Genomic DNA, 24,096 nt, shown 5'->3' with positions numbered 1-24,096 from the left:
GTACCTATTGTCTACCATGGAGATCTCCTCCCAAATGCCACAGAATTTAAGGATGAACAGCGCTGTAATGTTGTCATCAAGATCCCACTCCTGTTATTTCTCGGAAAAAATGAATTGGTCAATTTTCAGAAAACCTTGCTTGCCAAGATTAGTACATGGGTACTAAATAATGCTGGACCTGTACGTTACGTGAGCTACTCTTGAAATCCCAGACTCTCTTGAGACGAAGACGCAACCTTACGAAATGGGCACCAAGAAAAAAATCTGCTTGCAACAAGGTGCTTACCAAAACGTCACACCAATCTATTGGTATTACAAAACAGTTAAAAAGGGTCACAGGTTTGATATACTGCCTTTCTGTGGTATAACAGAAGTAGTTTACATAGATTATATGCAGGCTTGAACTTGGATATGGGGCATAAGTTTGGAACTTGAAAGCCAAGCCAGCTGGGATGGTCTCAAAACTGCTCCCTAGTCAGTAAAGGGGGGGGGGGGGGGGTCAGAATCTCACTTTGATAGACTTTCACTAGCTCCTGACACAATAATGGCTTGAGTTTTGTGGGACGTCACTAGAATGACGAGGTGAATGTGGAGGCTATGAAGGGGAAAAATGTATTTATCAGATTTATGGAGAATCTCTCCAGACAGAGGTACTTGAAAAATATTCATGAAGCCACCTTCAAGACAGCCTGACAGCACAGTCCTAGACAGCTGGATTAGGATTAGACAGGAACTGTGGCTTAATTGGCATTACTGGTTTACAAAGTCAGCAGAGCAAAGCATTGGGGGAGGGGGAATTAATCGACTTACAAAAAAGATCAGAGACAGACAGATCGAGTGGCAAAACACACAGATGATGCAATAGTGTCCTGAAGGTGAATTAGGGAAATAAAGTAGAGTTTGGAAACGACAGGCCGGTAAATCTGACTTTTGTAGTAAACAAATTAATGGAAATACTTTTAAAACCAGAGAATAGTGAGGTTTCTGGAATCCAATGGATTACAGGATCAGAGGCAACATGGTTTCACTAGAGGTAGGTCTTCTCAGATAAATCCCGATTCATTTCAGAGAGTTGGATCAAGGGAAAGCACTAGGTGTGGTGTATTTAGATTTTAGCAAAGCCTTTGACATAGTTCCGCATAGATGACTAATAAATAAACTGAGTACCCTTGATGTGAGCCCTAAAGAGACTGACTGGGTTAGGAACTGGTTGAGTGGAAGGTAGTGGTGTACCTAGCTTATTTGTCACCTGCAGCAGGTGTCGCTGACCCCCTGAGGCGCATCAAACTCCCACCCCTGAAACCCATCACTCCAACCCCACCTCCTAGCAAGGGGATACATGGAGCAGTTGTGTGGCTGTTGGCTCTGCTGGTCCCCTGCCCTGGAACACATACTGGGACCTTCAATAAATCACTGATAAACTATTTACTTGGCTACAATAAATGTCACCCCACGCTTATCCATTTAAAGCCAGTGTTTGATTGAAAGGAGACACCCCAAAGATGTCCTTAGGTCCACCACACTGTCTGGTACTAGATAAGGCATCTTGATTATAGCCAAGAATGTGTTAAATCTCCTGAGTACGGAAAGGTTATAGTGCTAAAGTGATACATACTGCGGACACACAACAGAGGTAAAGCCTTCAGGCTTTGGCCTACATGGTGCTCACTGGCAGGAGTTCAACCACACACTTCTTTCCATGGAGGCTCACCCAGTGACTGTGTGGCAGAAAGGGTAGGAAGGGTAGGTTCAATTTTTTAAGTGTGGCCTTCACTCCCAAGACCAGTTGGGCATGGGGCACTGGCCATGGGAATCCTGCAAAGTGACATTCAGAGCTGCTGCATGAATGCCCAGCATCCCTCTTCTCTGGTGACGATGGCTGAACTAAATATGTGGCTCTCAACCAAGCACAGAAAACTTAAATTGTGACCGAAAACTCATACAAAACTGGAGAATTTTCATGTGTCCTGACAGGTTGTTTTTGGACACTTGACCAGAAAAGCATTTTAAACAGCGTCCCATCTACACCTCATTCACACAGTACTTACAAACCATTTCCCTGCAGAACTTAATTACAAAAACTCTGCAACTCAAACAACAGCCCTCTGCTTCCAGCCTTGCCACCACCTCCCCCCCACCGACATAACTTGTGTATTGACCATGATGCTGGACCACTGAAAAGACCTGTGAAAGTGGTTCCTGCTGATAAAGTGAACATGGAGGACCAGACTTATCTCAACACTGCAAACAACATCAGGATTCAAGCTCTGTCACTTCCACCCCAACACACTTCAAATACGTTCAAGCATACTGGACTGGGATGCTTTTACAACGTCTTCCCAAAACACATAAGTCCAAATGTTGAAAATCTAGCGTTAACTGAATGGAAAGAGAACAGAAAGGAAATCACATGGACTCATTCAGGCACCCTAGAATCCAGCCTTCCTCATTCCCTCTCTGGAAAAGGACTCTGTGGAAGGCAAATGAGTTCTCAAACATGATCTGCTAGCAAGGACCGACCCTTTCCTTCCAAAACCCTTCTCCAGCTTAGCTCAATTGCAAATGAAAAATAGTGCGTAATTACAAATTTTGAGGCATATTTTCAAAGCACTTAAGACTTAGTTCCATATGTTATGTAAGTGCTTTGAAAATGAACCCCTTTCTGTTTTTATACATGTAGGCATGTTTCTGTTGACAGAGCAAGTTATTCCAGGTTTCCAAACACCTCTTCATCACCATTTCTTAAGAGAAAAAACAGCAAATGGGTCTCCCTGGAAGACGGGTTACAGTTGAATAAAGAGATGTCCCGCATCTCTGTGAGCTCTCTCTCACCTTAGCAAGAGCAGATACCAACAAAGATCAAAAGCAGCCTTAAAATAAGAATTTGAAAGTGGAATATGATGCACAAGAATAAAAATTAACACTTGCTTCAATGAAACAGTTTTATATTTACTGACTTAATATTTAAGTCATGGCAGACAAATGTAGTTTAGCCCTGTCACTATAATTCATGTTTATAGAAAAGAATTTAAGACTTAATGATTACTCTCTGCTTTTAATCGACCTCTTGATGCACGTCTCTTGGCTCGGTGACAGTCAGTCACTGACTCTGTGGACAAACCTTAAGTTCTTCATCTCATGGGCAAACAGGCCTTTACCGGGTGCTTTAACCACCAGACATCCAGTGGATCAGAGGCCAAGCTGTCAGGTTTCAATCTCTCCTAATCCAGCTGTTTCCCCAGTTGTGTGACTTAAGGAATCCTTGTTTTAGGATTGTTTTTGGAAGTTCTGTCAAATAAAGGCCCTCCCTACACACATCATGGTTTTACTTTTGTGGCTTTATAACAATTTGCTACAAAACACATGAAAATACTGGTATATGTGCAAATGAAATGCACACGGCTCACACATGTATTGTTGAATGGCAGTCACTTAACTAATTCTAAAAACTTGTGGCCCAACTCCTTCTGTTGATCCTTTGGAGGGGGAGGGAAGGATTCCTAACTCCCAACTCATCGAAAGAAAAAAAAAAAAAAAAAAAAAGCAGCAGCTTAAGTATATTCTTAGGAGATGCCCTGAACCCACAGGCTCATGCCCCTTCCTCTCTCCCCAGCAAACACCAGATAACCCAAGTGCAGGAAGAGCTTGCCAGTGCCGACAGCATCAACAAAGCATCCTCAGATTTAATGGTCGACACTTCATGGCTGCTGGTTTTGTGAACTGGGAGATCAGTAGCCAGAAATGCTCCCTCCTCACCGCACCCAGCGCTGCTCACTTCTTCAGCAGTGAGGGAGCGCGGAGCCACAACCGGTGCTTCTGACTTTAGATGTCTCCAACTGGGATTTCACTTTTTTTTTTTTTTTGGGGGGGGGGGGGGGGGGGGGGGAAAGCAGACTGCAAACAGGGTCCAGGAGCATGCTTCCACTGCAAACATCTCTGTTAAGGAGGATTTCACAGGCTCAGGAAGGAGCCTTCAATGTAGTCTAACATCTGTGCTGGATTTTGCCCACCCATTTTCATGTTTTTTTCCTGCTGTTCCCTCCCTGCCTGTGATCTCTTAACATGCAGGTAGAAACATACCAGCATACCCTTATCTCTTATTCGTCCTGTTTGTCTGTCCCTTCATGTTCAAGTGTGCAGCGCTGTGTACATCTAGTAGCGCTATAGAAATAAGTAGTAGTAGTAACAAAAAAACTAACTACCATGCAAGTTCTACATTTCTTTTACATCTATTGTTTTACAAATTGGAAATTGGGGATAGAGCAGGAGACCCCAGTACAGAAACATAAGGGTCCATATTCAAAGCGATTTAACTCCGTCCTATCTTTATCTGGTTTCACTTAGGCCAGTGACTCCCAAACCGGGTCCTGGAGGCACCCCAGTCAGGTTTTTAGGATATCCACAGTGAATATTCATCAGAGAGATCTGCATGCACTGCTTTCACTGCATGCAAATCTCTCATGAATATTCAAGTTCAGAGACCAGGAGCACTGTGGCAGGGATGCAGTATGTGGTTAAAGTGGGACTTAAAGACGGATCCCTGGGTTTGAAGTCCACTGCAATAACTATTCGGCTACCACTGGGTTAATTGTCCTGAAGGATTAAAGGCTGATTTTTTTTTTTTTTTTTGGGGGGGGGGGGGGGGGATTACATGTCCAAAATAAATAGTCACAGAATCTCAGTAGTTGGCATGAGGATGGTGCTCAGAGGTAGCACAAGGGGTATGTGGATTTATGGAACCGAGCTCGTTGGGCAGTGTCCTGGTTGGTTATGCATCCAAAGACGTAGGGGCTATGCTGACCTGGTTGTTGTCATTGCCCTCCCTCAACACCAAAAAGGTAGATTTTATTATTTCTTGGTGCCTTGGTACATCAACCACTACTCCAGGGCTAAGAGATTATAGGAGTGGTGTATAATTCAAATGCAGTAGCACACAAAGCCTGTTGGTACTGCTTAAGTTCAGGCCATTGATTTAGAACGATTCCATTTGGATCCCGTGTGAACGCAATCCCGGATAAGGCTGCCTAGACACTACATAGAAACTGGATGGGGTGCATCCAGGACCATGTTTGGGGAACTACTTAGGCGGTTAAATTGTGAATATTGCATTTAACCAGAGAATGGATAGTCGGCCGCACAAACCCTGTCAGGAGGTGCCTCATGCATCCTCTACTCTATCTGTGCTATGTTGAAACCTCATGTAGTACTCATTTTGGGTCTCTAGTAGTTGTGGGCAGTACCCAGGTATTGGGTCTCTACTAGTTGTGGGCAGAACCCAGGTATTTCAGCTCATCATGTTAGAACAGTGGTTCTCGACCAAGTCTGAGGCACACCGGGCCAGTCAGGTTTTCAGGTACGCATGGTAAACCAAGGAGGCAGTGCATGCAAATTTCTCTCATGCATATGCATTGTAGATAGCCTGAAAACCCAACAGGGTAGGTGAAACCCAAGGACCAGGTTCAGCAACACAGGGCTAGAGAGAGGAGGTGGTAAAAATCAGCCACAGGAAAGAGGAATCACTGGCTGGACATTAAGAAGCCACAACTTCAAAAAGGTGGGCCTGGGGACGGAAAGGAAGCAAAAGTCAAGAACAAGCGGATTAGCTTTATTCCACATCCCTTCAAGCTTCGTATTTGCAGAGCTCACTTGGAACAAGACATCCAACAGAGGTGGTGAAGTTCAAATAACAGCAAAGTTCAGACATACATGAGACCTTAGCAACGAAGAAAGGAGAAGACCATTGATTGAGTAGGACCGAGGACTAGACAGACTGACTTTGTACTATTAATATATGGTAACGCTTTACTAAGGGGGGGGGGAGGGGGACACTGATTGTCTTTGCTGATCTTCCATCAGTCATGCCTAGAGAAAAATCACTTCATGTCACCAGACTTTACAAAAGGGAATAGCTTTGGATTGCAAACCTAGTAACCTAGTCTAATCAGCACCATGATAGAATGTACAAGGATGAGAGCCAAGCTGTCTGTCATGCCTGCTACATGGTCAGCTCTGTGGAGAGAGGAAGAAATTTTACCCTATTTGGCATATTCTAGAATCCTCTAGGACAATAATGGAAAAATACAAACAAACAAGAACAGTCACTATCCTAGGAGATGCTTCACATTCAACCTGAAAAAGTGTTTGAAGACTTGGCCAATCAAGACTGAAAGATGCCTCATAACCTCTCCCCCGCCTGCCCCAGTTTCCCTTTTCTGAAGGTGCTGTTTCAAAAGATGGTTTTACAAAACTAAAATGGAAGTTTGCATCTCATATTGAAAAGTTACCTACCAGATGACCTAAAGTAAGGTGAGAAGTATCGTGCAAAAAGATTAAACCAGATTAAACCCATGTGGCAGAAGAATGAGCGTCTCTTAATGCTCCCGGGGGCTATTAATCACAGCAGACAGCAGACGTAAATCCTGCACAAAAGTAAGCTATTCATTTACAGAAGTCGCTCCTGGGTTTCTCTATAATTAAATGATAAAGAATAAAATGGTTAATGTAAGACATTTAAGGTTAAAGGGAATATGCTGATCTATCCTCTCTGAAAGGGGAGGGGGGGGGGGGCAGATGTTATTTTCTATAAGTATATCCTGCCAGCTCACATTAGCTCTGATTTCAGCATAGAAGCTAAAGACATTCTAATTACTACATTAAATTAAGTAAAACTTGCCTACAATGGATTGATCTCCTGTGGTGCCTCGGGTCTATACCAGCTCTGACCTTGGTCCACAGCACCTTTTGAGACAAGATAAAGCTGCCCAAGCTACAATGGATAAACACCCCCTGGACCATGCCTCCTCACTGAGAAAAGTTTCAGTTCCTTCAAAGACTACATCAGGTTATATCCATGACGACAAGTGGATCATATCTAGTTGTTCTGTTTAAGAGGGTCCCAGCTACTCCTGCCAACATGAATAGAAACTGCAAGATGGCTTTCTAAGGCCTCTCATATCCTTCCATGACAATGCAAGATGTCACATTACAGCCATCAGAGTAGCACTCTCACTTACACAAGGGTGAAAATACTCTCCTTGGTAAATTCAGCACAAAAATGGTTAACTTGCTAAATACTTAAACCAAACAATATAAAATTAGTGTCTGAGTAACACCACTCTTTAATGTATTTTAATATTATTCATAGGTACAAACTGCCAACCACGTTAAACCCTAGACCGAGACTTCCTCTTTCCCCCTACTTGACCCTCACAGCTTACTCTCTCCTCTTCCTCTAGGTTTCATCACTCCCTCTCCATCCCCCTCGAATATTTGGCATCTCTGCTAACGACTGGTAGTCTAGGATCTGTGTAACTAGTACTGTCTTGGCATAACATGTTAACTATATAGGTTCAAACCAGTTTTTAGGCTTGTGTGTACTTGGGTAGAGGAGAGCTTGTGTTGCTGTTACTGAAGTGACAATAGAATTGGTATGTTCTGTAAACTGACCTTCACTTGTTGAGGCAGAATTGTGTATTCCAGTGCTGTTGTGCATAGGTAGGTTTGTGGCCTGGGGGAAGGAGAGGGGGGGGGGGATGCAAGAATGAAGCTTCCCCTAGGGTGCCTATACCCTTAGATGGGTCCTGAATTAGGTGTACCAAGATTTGTCACATTTGTAGCCCACATTTTCCCACCTATTAGCAGGCTCAATGTGGCTTACATAGTACAGTTAAGGCATTCGCCAAGTCGGTAAGAATACAAAATGGTGTTATGGTAGAATAAGGTTCATGTGCTACAGACACATTTGGGAATCATAGAGAGGAAGAGTTGCATTATGTCCTTTACTAGCTTGAGTTCCTTGTATAGAAGGGTTCAGGCATTTAAGTTGGATCATTAGGGTATGCCTTTTTGAACAGGTAAGTTTTTAGTGATTTCCTGAAGTTTAGGTGGTCATATGTTGTTTTCACGGCTTTTGGTAGTGCGTTCCACAGTTGTGTGCTTATGTAGGAAAAGCAGGTTTCATAAGTTGTTTACTGCAGTAAATACACCTAATGATGTTCCAAAAGAAATAAGAAATGTTTATTTCTGGTCCAGAACACGCTCCTCATTTAGTTTCACGCTGCAAGAATTTAACAGGCCTTATATAAAATTGATCTACTTCAGCTCCATAGTATTTCATTTTTTAACAACATTCATATCTGATCAAAAGATAGCTCAAAGCATAAAAACAATAAAACACACACTAATTAAAAAACAATAAAAACACACTAATTAGTCACATCAGCTCCTTCTGTCAAAAACCACCATTGAGCTGCAGTGGCTAAGAAAGCAAATAGAATGTTAGGTATTATTAGGAAAGGAATGGAAAATAAAAGTGAGGACGTTATAATGCCTTTGTATCGCTTCATGGTGCGACTGCACCTCAAATATTGTGCTCAATTCTGATCGCTGTCATCTCAAAAAAAAAAAAAAAAAAAAAAGATATAGTGGAATTAGAAAAGGCGCAGAGAAGGGCGACAAAATGATAAAGAGGATGGGACGACTTCCCTATGAGGAAAGGCTGAAGCGGCTAGGGCTCTTCAGCTTGAAGAAAAGGCGGCTGAAGATATGATAGAGGTCTATAAAATAATGAGTGGAGTGGAACGGATAGACATGAATTGTTTGTTTACTCTTGCCAAAAATACTAGGACTAGGGGGCATACGAAGCTACAAAGTAGTAAATTTAATACAAATTGGAGAAAATTGTTTCTTCACTTAAAGTGTAATTAAACTCTGGAATTCGTTACCAGAGAATGTGGTAAAGGCGGTTAGCTTAGTGGAGTTTTATCATTTATCATTTTTATTAGTTTTTTCAATGCACTTAAACAGATACAAATCTGATAAGTAAAATACAGCCATAGAAACAATATTATTACATAACCAATTCATATCCATACCTAATACTGGCTTCATTAGACCTCAATACAATGAGGGGGGTTAGGAATTGGTGAAGACTTAATAAATTTCAGTTTTAACTTGAAGAAAATATGGCACCTTACTTCTCATTTACTGTTTTCTCTCTCTCGTTGTTTTGAGTCTAGAAAAGACTGGAGCTGATCAGGCATATAAAAAACATATTTTAACTGATTTAACCTTACAATACATTTACATGGATATGCCAAGAGGAAGGATCCACCTAATTCTATTGTCTTTAACTAGCTTAGTGGAGTTAAAAAAAAAAAAAAAAAAAAAAAAAAAAAAAAGTGTCTGGATGGCTTCCTAAAGGAAAAGTCCATAGCCCATTATTAAATTGACTTGGGGGACAATCCACTGCTTATTTCTGGGATAAACTGCATAAAATGTATTGAGCTTTTTGGGGATCTTGCCAGTTATTTGTGGATTGACCACGGTTGGAAACAGGATGCTGGGCTCCATGGACCTTTGGTCTGTCCCAGTGTGGCAATAATGTAAAAGCCTTTGGAGACAGCATTTAAGGAATGTTCAGCATGGTTTAAGGGGGTAGCAGAGGCTCTTACCCACTCAAAGCACACTATCCCTGGCTATTACTTAACTGCCCAGTGTGACCAGTGCAGCCAGGAAGGAACCAGAAAATGTGCAATATTCCGTAGCCATGTACCTCACCAGGCAGAGAGGAATGAGTAAAATGCTGTGGTGTTAGGTTTGTGGGCTCAGGCGCCAGCATCGAGTATCTGGGTCTAATTCAGCCCATGGCTGTCAATAGGTTTAAAACTGCTGAGCACCGTTGGCTGAATATCACACTCCATGTAACAATGTTTCAACACTGCAAGTTTGGAAATATTCTCTCAACTAAATTGGTCCAAGAAAGTCATGTACTGAAGAGGGGAACTGCCTATTTTACGGAAAAAAAAGCCACCTCAAAAATACGAAGTCATAAGTGAATCCTGAGACTAACAGGAGACCAAAACCATCCCCTCCCAAATCACTGAGGTTTCTCAGAACTAGGAATTAAGCAGCTACTTAATCTCCATTTTACTCCCCCACCCCTACACCTCCAGTGCTCTCTTGCAGGTATTTTCTTTTGAGTCAGTATTTAGAAGCACCTTTCTGGATAACATTATCTGCTGCCTGGATAAATGCTTATGACTGGGATATTAAGAGGCACCTTGTGGTCTCTGCCTCCAAACATCCTTACAGTCCGCCTCAGTACTATGCAAATGTTTTTTATTTTTAGATTTTACTCACATCTTTTTCAGTAGTAGCTCAAGGTGAGTTACTTTCAGGTACTCTGGATGTTTCTCTGTCCCAGGAGGGCTCACAATCTAAGTTTGTACCTGAAGCAATGGAGGGTTAAGTGACTTGCCCAAGATCACAAGGAGCAGCAGTGGGATTTGAACCGGCCACATCTGGATTGCAAGACCCGTGCTCTAACCACTAGGCCACTCCTCCACTCCTGGAGTGCCAGGGCAGCCCCGAATATTCAGTTTACTATCCAGGGGACTTAGGACAGCCTTCTAAGTTCCTGCACAGACCATTTTATCTGGATATTCAATGCCAGCCACTATCTGGGTTTTTGTTTTGGTTTGTTCGTTTTTAAACACACCATTGCAGGCAGTAAGCTGATGACATACCTCCAACATTCACAGCACTGGTGAATCAAAACTGTTGGAATGGAACCTGCTTTCTGAAACTTCAGGGTATATTAATGCTACAAAAATGGTCTCTGAAGACTTAACATGCCCCAATCTGCATTTTACAATATGTAAACTTTAGATGCATCAAAGCTTTTGGCCAATGATACAAAGAGGAATAAGCAATTTGTATAGAAAGGATTAAGGCTAGTAAAGAGCTTGCAGAATTTATGACCAAGGAACTTTCTACATAATTTAAGGCTTTGATATCCCAAATGTATTAAAAAATATATATATCAGACTGCAAAACTTTGTTTTGCTATTTCTCTAGGTAATAACTCTAAAAAGTATACTTAACTACCAGAAAAGCTCTAATTCTCCTACAGGGAAACAAATTCACTCCTGGCTTCAACTTTAGATCAGCAATCACTACAGCTGGCGACATGAGCCTAGCTGCCTTATTCCAGCTTAGATTACTGCAATGCATCAGCCTCAGGCTTGCCAAATAGGATGTTTAAAGCCTCAAATGGTGCAAAATGCAGTGACAAAATGATATGGGGGGGGGGGGGGGGGGGGTGGAGGATGTGTGCAGAGGGAAGGTGTTACTACTATGCTGTCTGCAGACAGCATCATTCTAAAATGTTATGTCAGTCTAACATTCAAGGTGCTAAGGTCTTCTTCATGGTAAGTTGAATTTGATACTATGTTCCTTGATCTTGACAATCAGACAAAGTTTACTAAAAATAATTCACATACAATAAAACTACTCTATGGTCATAGTAATAAGATTCTTAAAACAAAAACAGATGTGTGCCTGGGAAAGAGCAGACTAAGGGGGTAGGTTGCTAAGCTGCAGTACGAGTTGAATTTGTGAGTAGCCTCACACAATGCATTATTCTGCTTCTCAGGAGTACTGGGTCATGAATACACAAGCCCAATGGTCCTGGACAGCCTATCTTAAAAAGGGGTCGGGTTGAATATCTCCCTTCCCTCCCTGAACAGACCTCCCCCCCCTCAGATCTACCTGAACTAATCCCTGATGATCCACTGGGACGAAATAGGAGCGGCCACTCCTACCCTTGTAGCTCTGGGTTCAAAATGGCCATCAACACTCAGCAGTAGTATGAAGGTAGCAGGGGTCACAGGAATCATTTTGAACTTAGAGCCGCAAGGGATAGGAGAAACTGGGGATCTCTCCTACTCCATTCCACTGGACCAAGGAGGATTCATTCAGGTGGGTTGGGGATTGTTACTTTACTATAGCTCCAAGCCCTCTAAAATGGCATCTGGGAGCGACTGGGCTACATGCCAGTGGCCCTATGCTCAAGGCAGACCACCACAAATGCCAGCTATGAACTGGGTTTAATTTTCCATGAATTAACGCAGCTTGCGGTGTTCAAATGCAAGCTGTGTTTTCCAATTTGCATATTAATAGAGGCATTTTGCATTCATTTGAATGATTTACATCTCATTATTATGCACTCCACAGTAACTTCAAGTAATATGTGGTACGGTAATATAAAAACACATGATATTGTTGTTTTAATGCATGTTAGACAAAATTTGGGCATTATTCCCTTAAAGAAACATTAGTGGCCCCCTCCCACTAAACATGCCATATTCGTAATGCCAATCTCTCATCCTTTAATTAAGTAATGCACTGTCTCAAAGTCTCATAATGGCACCAAGGATGTGTCTCAGGACCCCCCCCCCCCCCCCGCCCATTCTCTCTACTATGTGGTGCTGTGCGTTAAGATGGTGGATACCATTGATACCCCCTCCATTAACCCTGCAGAGAGAAGGGACAGACCTGTTGGAAGAAAGCTGCTTCACTACAGAGCACTGGTTGACTGAGCAGGAGGCTGGTGGTGCTCCTGATGGCTCCTCTTGTTCTGCAGGATCCTAAGACAACCCTGCAGTGTACATTAGAACAGGCGGCTGAATCTTAGAGCCTGGAGACCACAGGCTACAGAGAGGGAGAGGCAGAGATGCAGGAATTTGGTGATCTTCCAACACCAAGCCCAGTTTACAGCTGATCATTGGTATCTTTAAAATGTACTATATCTACAGGCTTCTACAGGTCACGGTGGTTCATAATACAATAATTTAAAAAGAACTCCAATTCACATAAGAAAGAAGTCAGTATCAGACACCCCATATTATGACCACGGCAGTTCGCAATGACCAATTCCAATTACCAGTGAATAAGAGATGATCCAAAAGATGGAATACCAAATCAGGAAGGAGCTGTCCTTTCTGGGGTGTTCCGGGTACACAGCCCAGGGTCAGCTAGGTTCTACCACTTTAGATGCAAAATATACCCCTTTTCAGACTGATGCAATAAAGTTTGTGACCGACTGATAACCCAAGGAATTAATCAAGAAGTTGCAAATAGACAGGAGATTGCAAGAAGCTGGTTGTGGAGCTTAAATCCAGACACCGTTCTCTACACCCACAGATCTTCACTGTAAGTTGTATAAAATTCCATTTCAATGAACACACGCTATAAACCATCCTTGAAGACAATACTTAGGTGTATTGTAAAAATCAGCCCCCGATTACGCCTGCAAATGCTTAGAACAACATTTATCTGGGCACATGTACATAAGTGCCACAATTCTGCCTAAGTCAGAGGTTCCCAATCCTGTGCTGGGGGCTCCCCATTCAGTCAGGTTTCCAGGATATCCACAATGAATATTCACAATGGTGCACGTCATTTTGAAAGTATTAGAATGCCAAAGAAGTTTGCCGGCGTCGTTGTTAGGGCTATCACCCTGATGTAGGGTTATCAAATCATGAGTCGTGTTGGTGACAGTCCTAAATAACAGCTTATTAAAGATAAGTGGTAAGAGTTTTTTCTAGATTTTAGTTTTTCAATGATTGAAAAATATCGATATTTCACAGTAGCATTTGGAGCAGATTATAATTTAGGAAAGGCACAGGGTTGTGCACCTTGAGTGTAAGGAGTTGCCTCCAAGGCTCCACTGATGTGTGTATTAAGTCTTGAAGCTTGGATTGCTACCTATTTAAATATTTGTTGCACTGGGTTCATTATATTTGTTATATTCATGAGACATTTGCATGCAGTGGAGGTAGTACACACAAATGTCTCATGACTATTCATTGTGGATATCCTGAAACCCTGGACTGGCTGGGGAGGCCCTGGGACAGGTTTGGGAACCCCTGGCCTAGGTGCTAGTCTGTAAATATCTGCTGAACTTACATGTGCTTGTTGATTTATTTAAAAATTTATCTAATTTTATTAGGATTTGTCAGCTCTTTGAAAGAATTCACTCATGGCAGTGTACAATAAGAATAAATCAAACATAAGCAATAGGCAATTACAGCAGTAAAAATATTCAAACCACAATACAAAGTATGGCATAGTATACTACTTACAACGTCAACACAATACATAATAGAACATTTTAATTGATAGCGAAGGGTATAAGCAGAGATGGAACATATAGACGGGTAAGAGTAAGAAGAGTTACAGTAAGGTGATTAATTTAAAGAAAGTTGCACACGAGGTCAGAGAGATGGTCAACATATAGATAGGTAAGAGTAAGAGGAGTTAGAAAAGAAGGTGACTAATTTAACGAAGGTGAGTGAGGGGGGAGGAGAGTTGTACACATGGGTGGGACTCTTAGCTATGCAGAAATGTGGCATTTAGGTGCCGTTAAAACCATCTCTATGGCTGGAGGTGCTCATACCCATTAAGTGATTAGACAGTCTATGAAAGACAAATTATGTTCCTATGTTCCTTTACTGAATAAACTCCTACTAGGCGACCAGTTACAGACCTGCTCTCCATACAGCAAGGAGAAAAAAACCGTCATATTCAGTCACATTTCACAGACAGGTTTCTCAAAACCCTTCAAAATTCTTTCAAAAAAAAGGTACTAAAAAGGATTTAAGTCTCAAGCTTCAGTTTAGGTTTTTTGCCTACATATTTATTGGTATTTTTAAACGACCCAGAGACCTACCCTCTTTTCAACAGATAGCATGGTCTTGTGCTTTCCCACACCACACACCCAGCCCCCCCTCCTTTTTAAAAATTTTATTTGTATAGGTGTTTGATAATTACTTGCTGCACAGGAAAACCTGAATGTCTGCCACTCGCCTCCACCTCACTACAGAAAAATTCATCTACTCTCTCTTTGGGAAAGAGGAAATTACCCTGAAAAAGTACAAAGCCTGGGAAGACAGATAAGAGGAGAAAAAAAATTGAAAGACTTTGTTAGCATGAAGGTTTCACAACTTCTGATTTTGCCCGAGGAAATGTGGATTCAGATAGAAGATTTATGCTTTTATATATAGGATTAAGAACTGCGGGCCTTTTGCTAGAATAGCGTGGAGGAGCAAGAGGAGCAAATGAAAGGAGCCTTGAAATGAAGCGACAGCTGCAGACTGGGCTTCAGATATTGCCAGCATTGTCAGGTCTGGAACAGAGGAAATCAGCTTCCATATGAAAAGAGAAGTGTGGGGCTGTAGGACGTTATCGTCACCATCAGCCAGCTGCACTATTACTTCATTACAAAGAGACCAGGGACAGAAAGTGTAACCCAGAACAGACTGGGCACTGGGAGGGAAACAGGAGCAGGTCTGGCAGCCTGAAGATCTGTTGCCAGGGTATAGTGTTAGTTCAGACATGGGATTTTGCTTCACAAACTAGTCATTCCAAACTCTGCTGCATGATTCTTTGGACAGCACTTCCTATTGTATACATTACTTTATAGATGGCCTCCCCTTCTTGAAATTTGGGAAAGGGAGAGACACCACCTCCCTCAGGGAATCACTAATGATGTACCCAATTTTGTAAGTGTTGGCAGGATGGGAATGGAAGAGGGGGGGGGGGGAAGGGTGAGAAGTCCAGGCCAGCAGTTTTGAACTTCCTGTTCTGGGATATCCAGCAGTACAGAACCTAGTGCTTTCATTTGCTACTACTTAGAATCCTTCCTATCACCCTTCCAACCCCCAATTATGGAGCAGCCATTGCAACAATCAAAGGATGTTTAAGCATGGGACCACGGAAGTTCATGATCTCAGTGCTGTTCAATCACAAGTCACTGTGTGGCCGAGAGGCGAGGAGGCTGGTGGTATGCAGCAGGTACCCATTTAGCCCCCTCCCCCGTCTCCCACTTCCTTCATACGGGGATCCCTGGCCACAGTTCTAAGAAGGACCCCCGCAACTTAAGAGGGACCCAAATCTTCCCGGTATCTAGGGATACTTCTGTTCAGTTTTCAGGCCCACAGACTGTGGTAGGCTTCAGATCCTGGTTCAAGTGCTCCCCAGACTGAGCACTAGGTGTCACTGTTGTGCTGTCTACAACAGTATGGGGATCATCCTCTGCCCCAGGGGGTAGGGAAGAGAGCTGTGGACTCTCTACTCTTATGTTTCTAAGCCAAAGAGGGAGAATTCTGCCCTGGAGGGAGGGTAGAAAAGACTAGGGGGCTCTGGATTGACCAATAATCGGAGCATGTGCCTTGGGCTGATGTTTGAACCTGGCAGCTCTCTCAAGGACTACAGAAAATGGATCACATGCAGCATTTGACCTATGAAATTACAAGCTCTAGCAGAAAGTTACTGCTTACTTACCATGCAAACAAATGTAACGTGCAAACAGAAGTCTGGCGCATTGTTTCTTTACTGACCTGCAACTAACATTTAAATTCTAAAAAAAAAAAACTTAAAAATGCAGGTACAGCCCTCCCCTAATTTGCTGCTTACCTTTAGTCTGGGCTTATTTTATAGACAAAAAGGAAGTGGAACTGGGGGCCATGACCGGAAGTGAACGTACCTCCTACATATACAAATTTATTTTTGTAGCGCTGGACTGTACCCGGTGGTAACGGGTTACTGCCGGGTTAGCATGGGAGCCCTTACCGTCACCTCAATGGGTGGCAGTAAGGGCTCCCCCCCCTCGAAATGGCTGTGTGGGAAGTGTTTTACTTGCCACACAGCCATTTCTTGCAGGAAAGCAAGACAGTCCCTTTTACCAGCTGCGGTAAGAGGGGGCCTCAGTGTGCGTGTAAAACACAAACCAACGATGTCAGCACCAGCCCCCTTTTGCCACAGCTTGGTAAAAAGGGCACCTTAGTTTCCAAAGACCTTTGGTCCGACACAGTCTAGTAGTTCATGAGTTAAATGTAAATGTGCTCTGTCACCACAAAAATCCAACCTCGTTCCCAACAGGTAGGTCATTTCTCCTTGGAATTCATCAAACAAAACAAAAAAAATTTTGATTCTCATGTCATCTGAGCAACAAATCTCTCCACTACCAGGTACACTATTTGTAGCACACCATACATTTATTTGAATTTATTAATTGTCTTTTATGAAGAGATTCACTCAAGGCGGTGTAGATGTAGCAAACCTGAACTACAACAGTAGAACTAATTCCTAAGGTTCAAATAGCAACAAGCCTACAAATATTACAGTGGGCCATAGAACATCAATACACCTACTATTACTGGTCAAAACAAGTGGGATTTCTATAGATCTGTACACAAACTACATGCAAAACAACATACTGGCAAAACAGACCCTCATCAAATACAGATCACAAATTAGAAATATGAAACCAAAAATTGAACTGTTAACCCCAAGAAGTCAAAACTCAGCAGGAGTTGGGCCGCCACCAGCATACGTATGATTCCACCACAGGTTTCCTTCACTATTTGTACTATATGGATTGAGGTCTCCATTGTCACTCCTGCTATATTCAGGTGGTAGGACACAGACCCCCCCCCCCCCCCCCCCCCACATACAATTTATCCTGCTGCTTCCTGTTCTAGAGTTTCTAAGCCACTCCGCACATGTTCGCACACTGATGTAGACAGTCAGCACACCTCTGTTCAACAGGGGAGACACCTTTTGAACTGTAAACCTCTAACTCCCTGCCCTGGCTCCACTATTGAAGAAATGCTATAGCATAAGAACACACGACCATAAGAACGTGGTAAGAATTAGTACTGCCTGGCTCAACAACTAAGTATATCAAATTCCTTGTTCATCTTATTGCTGACGTGCTCAGGACTGGAGAAAAGCGACCGTGTATAAAGTTTTTGCTGCCCCGCACGTGTACTGCCTCTGCATTAATTGTCCCTGGTTGTTTAAAAATCTGCCTATTTTTGAAGTAAACTCTTGTTGTGGTTCAGAACACATCGACGTGGTCTGCTTTTATTTTGAGAAGTGAAATGTAAGTGTACATGCATGTACATGCACAATTTGCTAGGTGTATTCTGTAATGTGATGCGCGTAAATTCTAATGCGTGCTGCCAAAAATGGGGCGTGGCCATTGGCAGACTGTGGGTGTTCCGAAAATCTACGTGCACAATTATAGAATACACCTGCTCTTTGCCTAACTTAAGTGCCGGTACTTACAACAAGTTTTTCTTGACGTAAATGGATGCGTTTAAGAGTCAGGTGCCGGCATGGCCGCTAGGCGCATTCTATAAGTCACGCCTAAATCTAGGCACGGTTCACAGAATACGCCTAGGCGGAAATATTTTCAGCACCGATTTTTCAGGCGCCAATAGAATCCAGTCCTTAATGCATCAAAGGATACAGATGTAGGGCAGAGCACAGAGCTAGACTCATACTCAGGAAGCTTCAGTGCCATCCCCAGTACTCTCAGTCCCAAGACAGAACAGGTGTGAGTTGCACAAGACAAGTCTCTGGCGATGAGTGTGAGTGTGGTTCTGATCAAACCACTAAATCCACACCCATCCGGGCTTCCCAAAGTGTGCCAACATTCAGTTCAGACAGGATCTCAGTACTGCCTCGACCAGAAAGCAGTGGAGACTTTTTGCCAGGTTAAATCTGGTCACCAGTCGAGTGGAGGCAGCCTCTGGTCCAGACCTGGGAAATGCTTCTTTAACAAAAGAGGTGGGGGGGGGGGGGGGGGGGGGAAAGACCAGCTGCAGCAGAGCCACAAAACCTTCAGATAAAGGAGCTATTGAGATACCAGGAGTATAAAGACCCCGCTTTCTACTCCAGAGAAAAGAAATCTGTAGATTTCCTACTGCCACAGTAAAGTTAAAACAAAAATCCCCTTCAAGCTCTCCCTCCAGACTCACCCGAGTCAGACTGCAGGTCTTTCTTCAGCCCACACAGCATGTCGCCTCCAGTCAGTCCTGCCTGCGTTTTGTTACAGCTGCTGCGGGTCCTCCCTGAGCAAACCTACAAAGCCTCCAGCGCAAGGCAACAGAGCCCTGGACGGCTTCTGCCAGAAAGACATCTTGTTTATAAGCAGCAGAGCTGCAGGAGCGAATCCATGTTAGAAGCAAAGTAGTGAGAGCAGCGTAGTCAGAAAGTGGTCAAGCAGGTCCTAACACACATGCTAGGTGAGTCCCACTGGCCTCTGGAGAAAATCCAGCTAGCCTGACTGAGGGGAGCAGCTGTAACCTAGCCTGGGTTACTGGCACAGCCCCAGCCCAAGCCCCTCCCTGTTGCAATCAATAGCTTCCCTCTGCTGGGGTTTGCATGGAGTTTCTCATGAGGAGGAGGAGGAGGAGGAGGAGGAGGGCAGCCTGAAGGTAGAGAGGATGCAACAAGGACTTGGTACCAGAGGTGATACCCTCACAAAAGCCTCTGTCCACCTTCTGCCAGCCGCAGCCGCCTTTCACACACCTTCCAGGACTTTGCTCTGTCTTCCTGACCCTCTCTGGCAAATCTTCCTGTACCTTTCAAGGCAAAGCTGGGGAGATGCCAAGGGCTTTAGCCCACCCCACAGGAGGAGCTGCATAAACCCCTCCTGCAGGGACTCACATCCACATTTAACCCTATCTTGAAAAGTCAGCCACCTTGGAACAGCCCCCTCTCCCGTAATACTCCTGTTGCTTTCAGAAGGCACAGGAAAAGGAGAAATAGCCTCCCATACTCCAACTGTAAACCCTAGTGTCCCTGCATGCAACCGTTTCCTGCCTAAATAAAATAAAATGTGTTTTGTAAAGAACATACTGAGCATCGTGTGTGTCACCAGGATATGAAAATACAGAACAGGAAAGTCTCTGCCAACAAGGGAGTTTTGGCAAGATGCCCCAGTCATTCTCCTCGCGCCTGCCTTGGAATGAAACAAGACTGTACAGGATTACTTTTCATTTTATAAGCCTGTTATGCAGTTTAATTCCTTCTCCACTGGTGTATAATGCCACATCCCTCTTTCTGCTCTCTCTGGAAACAGGGGGCCCCTCGGATCAAAGGCTTTGAGAGACCAACAGCTACAGCTTCAAGGTTGCAAGGATCCAAACCAACAGGCCAGCCACAGGCTTCACATGGGTCTGAACAGAGATCTCCTGTCTCCACGTGTGCGGTGGAGAGGGAGGGAAATACTGACTGGGCCAAGCAGCGGAAAACTCCCACTTTGAACTGGGAAGAAGTGGGATATCAAATGACAAAGCTCGTCAGTTCTGTAGAACCTTCAAGTCCAGTGCTGTGAAGGTAGTACTGAGGATGTTTAGTTTGGTTTCTTAGTAAGCATAGATCTTTTAAAATATGGATTAATCTACAAAGGAACGCATTTAAAAAAAACAACAACAAAGATTGGGAAAGTCCAGATGAACTGAAAGTGTTTGCCCTGTTGGTCCCCCATTCATGAATAAAATTCAAAGCCAGACTTCAAATGCGGTTCATAAAGACTTCAGCTGGGAGACACTTCTCACATTGCTCAAGCATTGTCCTAAAGTTTTATTTTTTTTAAATATATTTTAGTTGGCCTTTGTAAATAATGCTTCAGGTGCCTTATTCAGCAGCTCAGCGTGACAAACAGAAAGAAAAGCAATTTATCTACTGTCGTAAGGTGTATCCAAGAGAAATAGGATTTGAATCTTAGATCCCAGCCCATTTCCTCAAGTATTCTGGGCCACACTGGAACCTCATGCAGGATATGAAACGCTGGGGTGCAGGTGTACCTCTGAGCATAAGCAGGCATTGAGCAAAGTAAAGATAGGAGCAGGATGGCAGCCTCCATTTTGCAGGAGCTACCAGTGAGCTCCACTTCCAATCTCACCTCCAGAAGGCAAGGGGTGAAATTAACTCTCCTTGGGGCAAATGCAGGAATTAAACCTCAGCACAAGGTTTCCTAATACAAGTGTAATGCAGAACCTTTGCTGTCCGATGCTGTAGCAAACAGTATGCAAACAGGCTGTACGCTAACTACATCTTGCACACAGACACACACTGCATCGGCACCTGTCAGACCGCAAGTGAATCTATGATCATCATGTGATGAATTATTCTGTGCTTTTCTGAGACCGATGTATGCACATGTAATCCTATGAGTGCCGACGTTCATTTTTCAACAATCCAGCACCCCTCTTCTCTGTTCTGTCATTCTAACATAGTAGATGACGGCAGATAAGACCTGTAGTATCCTTGCCATTTTCAGGGTAGAGACTGTAGAAGTCTTCCCGACACTGGCCTTGCTCCCCAACTTCTAAAGTTGTCATTGAAGCCCCACTCCAGCCCATCCAGCCATGATCAGGGCAATTTAAATCCATGCTCTTCATAGAAGCCAGAAAAAAAAATTGCAGGTCTCTATCCTCACAGTAAAGGAAAGAAACCAGGCATGAAATCCTCACCAACACTACCAAACTTAGAGCCCTGTTTTCTAAGCTGTGCTAGCGTTTTTAGGGCGCATTAACCTTGTACATAAGTACATAAGTATTGCCATACTGGGAAAGACCAAAGGTCCATCAAGCCCAGCATCCTGTTTCCAACAGTGGCCAATCCAGGTCACAAATACCTGGCAAGATCCCAAAAAAGTACAAAAAACATTTTATACTGCTTATCCCAGAAATAGTGGATTTTCCCCAAGTCCATTTAATAACGGTCTATGGACTTTTCCTTTAGGAAGCCGTCCGAACCTTTTTTAAACTCCGCTAAGCTAACCGCCTTTACCACATTCTCTGTCAACGAATTCCAGAGTTTAATTACACGTTGAGTGAAGAAACATTTTCTCCGATTCGTTTTAAATTTACTATATTGTAGCTTCATCGCATGCCCCCTAGTCCTAGTATTTTTGGAAAGTGTAAACAGACGCTTCACATCTACCCGTTCAACTCCACTCATTATTTTATAGACCTCTATCATATCTTCCCTCAGCCGCCTTTTCTCCAAGCTGAAGAACCCTAGCCGCTTTAGCCTTTCCTCATAGGGAAGTCGTCCCATCCCCTTTATTATTTGTCACCCTTCTCTGCACCTTTTCTAATTCCACTATATCTTTTTTGAGATACGGCGACCAAAAATTAGCATGCGCTGTGTAGACACCCATAATACTCCTATGGGCATCTACACGGTTAGCGCACGCTAAATTTTAGTACTTGCTAAAAACACTAGTGCACTTTAGTAAAACAGGACTCTTAGACTGAGCCCTCCAGGGACAGGGAAACACCCCCAACATACCCGAGTGCAACTCACCTTGAGTTGTTACTACTGAAAAAGGTGTGAGCAAAATCCAAATTCAAAGAAAACACCCAAAACAAACAAAAAAATACCCAAAATAAAAGCCACAGAATAAGGTAACCTTTACCCATAACATAGTAAATAACAGCAGGTAAATACCAACATGGCCCATCCAGCCTGCCAAGAAAGGGAGCCAGGGGCGTTAATTGACACCCAGTGCAGTTTAGCATCCCTCTCTGCCTCTATTTTTTTTAAATTAAAAAAGTTTTACTGTGAATGGAAATACTGTCTGTTTTATTCTATCTCCTCTGCATTTCTCTCAGGTCCTGCTGAATTCCATCACTGTTTTAAACCCCATCACTTCCCCTGGAAGAGCATTCCAGGTACAAACTGTCATTTCCCCGATATTGCTTTTAAGCTTCTCTCCTTCCAACTTCACTTCATGTCCTCTAGTTCTACGATTTGTTTTTGGAAAAGGTTGTTTTATTCCTTACTGTCTTCCAAGAATTTAAAGCCCTGGAGCTGCAGAGTGTGCAGAAGACAAGGAGGCTGAGCGCCATCTATGCGAAAATAGCTAAAGAACCCGAATTATAGCTACGTCATGCAAGGTTCCACGTTAGGAGTTACGGACCAAGAAAGGGATTTGGGTGTCATCGTCGTTGTCGATAATACACTGAAACCTTCTGCTCAGTGTGCTGCTGTGGCTAGGAAAGCGAATAGAATGTTGGGTATTATTAGGAAAGGTATGGAAAACAGGTGCGAGGATGTTATAATGCCGTTATATCACTCCATGGTGCAACCGCACCTTGAGTAGTGTGTTCAATTCTGGTTGCTGCATCTCAAGAAAGATATAGTAGAATTGGAAAAGGTGCAGCGAAGGGCGACTAAAATGATAGCGGGATGGGACGACTTCCCTATGAAGAAAGACTAAGGAGGCTAGGGCTTTTCAGCTTGGAGAAGAGACGGCTGAGGGGAGACATGTTAGAGGTATATAAAATAATGAGTGGAGTGAACAGGTGGATGTGAAGCGTCTGTTCACGCTTTCCAAAAATACTAGGACTAGGGGGCATGCGATGAAACTACAGTGTAGTAAATTTAAAACAAATTGGAGAACATTTTTCTTCACCCAACGCATAATTAAACTCTGGAATTCGTTGCTAGAGAACGTGGTGAAGGCGGTTAGCTTGAGTTTAAAAAAGGGGTTAGATGGTTTCCTAAAGGACAAGTCCATAAACCACTACTAAATGGACTTGGGAAAATCCACAATTCCAGGAACAACATGTATAGAATGTTTGTATGTTTGGGAAGCTTGCCGGGTGCCGGGTGTCGTGGACAGGATGCTGGGCTCGATGGACCCTTGGTCTTTTCCCAGTGTGGCATTACTTATGTACTATGTACTTATGTATTAGCACAGATTTAAATGAGCTGTGCACCAATGTGTACTCGAGGCTTTGCACACAGCTCAGAGAAATGAGTTTTGCGCAGGAGCTAACCTATGCACAAAGCTTTGCAAACTTTACTGCATCAGCCCCTTTATTTGTAACCCCTAATACTGCACAGAACTGAGGACAGATCTAATACAGAAAGGCAGAGCCGTAGCGAGGGGAGCTGACACCCGGGGTGGGTCGCCGCTGTGCACCCCCCCGGGTGCAGCACGGTGCACCCTCCTCCCGCTGGAGCGCACCCCCCCTGGAGCGCATACCTCCCCCCCCCCCCGGAGCGCATACCTGCGGCGAGGGATGGGCGGGAGGGCCGATCCGCCCCGACTGCACGTTGCTGGGGTGTGTCGGCTCCGCACTGGTTCACTGCTCTCTCTGTCCCGGAACAGGAAGTAACCTGTTCCGGGGCAGAGAGGGCAGTGCACCAGCGCGGAGCCGACACCCCCCAGCGGCGTGCACCCGGGGCGGACCGCCCCCCCTGCCCCCCTTCCTACCCCACTGCAGAAAGGTTAAAAAAAAAAAAATCACACAGAGCAAACCCTGTGCAGTGAACCTGAGGAAAAGAAAACCCAAACTTCCGCCTTTGAACTGCAGATGTATTCAAAATAATAGATTCAACTTTCACAGAAATTGGATAAAGACTCTTATTGCTCCATATTTGATAATATGTTAATTGCATGTGACTTGCAGGTGACGTGGTGGAACAGTACCAGATATGGATCTG

General features: G+C 43.7%; 1 protein-coding gene across 5 annotated transcripts in view; it reads right to left on the bottom strand.

Moving 5' to 3' along the window:
• GRIP2 (glutamate receptor interacting protein 2) overlaps window positions 1-24,096 on the bottom strand; it is a 347,283-nt gene that overhangs the window by 72,149 nt on the left and 251,038 nt on the right. Inside the window, exon 1 of one of the 5 annotated variants that reach the window (XM_030206007.1) lies at window positions 18,609-18,897. The exons of the other annotated variants lie outside the window; for them this stretch is intronic. Within the exon in view, the coding sequence (XP_030061867.1) occupies window positions 18,609-18,648 (40 nt within the window). The 5' untranslated portion in view covers window positions 18,649-18,897. Of the gene's footprint in view, window positions 1-18,608; window positions 18,898-24,096 lie in introns of those variants that run through there. 5 annotated transcript variants of the gene reach the window in all.

The sequence above is a fragment of the Microcaecilia unicolor genome, chromosome 6 (assembly GCF_901765095.1).
Source record: "Microcaecilia unicolor chromosome 6, aMicUni1.1, whole genome shotgun sequence".
NCBI classification, from domain to species: Eukaryota; Metazoa; Chordata; class Amphibia; order Gymnophiona; family Siphonopidae; genus Microcaecilia; species Microcaecilia unicolor.
The sequence above is the reverse complement of the archived record's forward strand: the minus strand, read 5'-3'. Positions and strand labels throughout refer to the sequence as shown.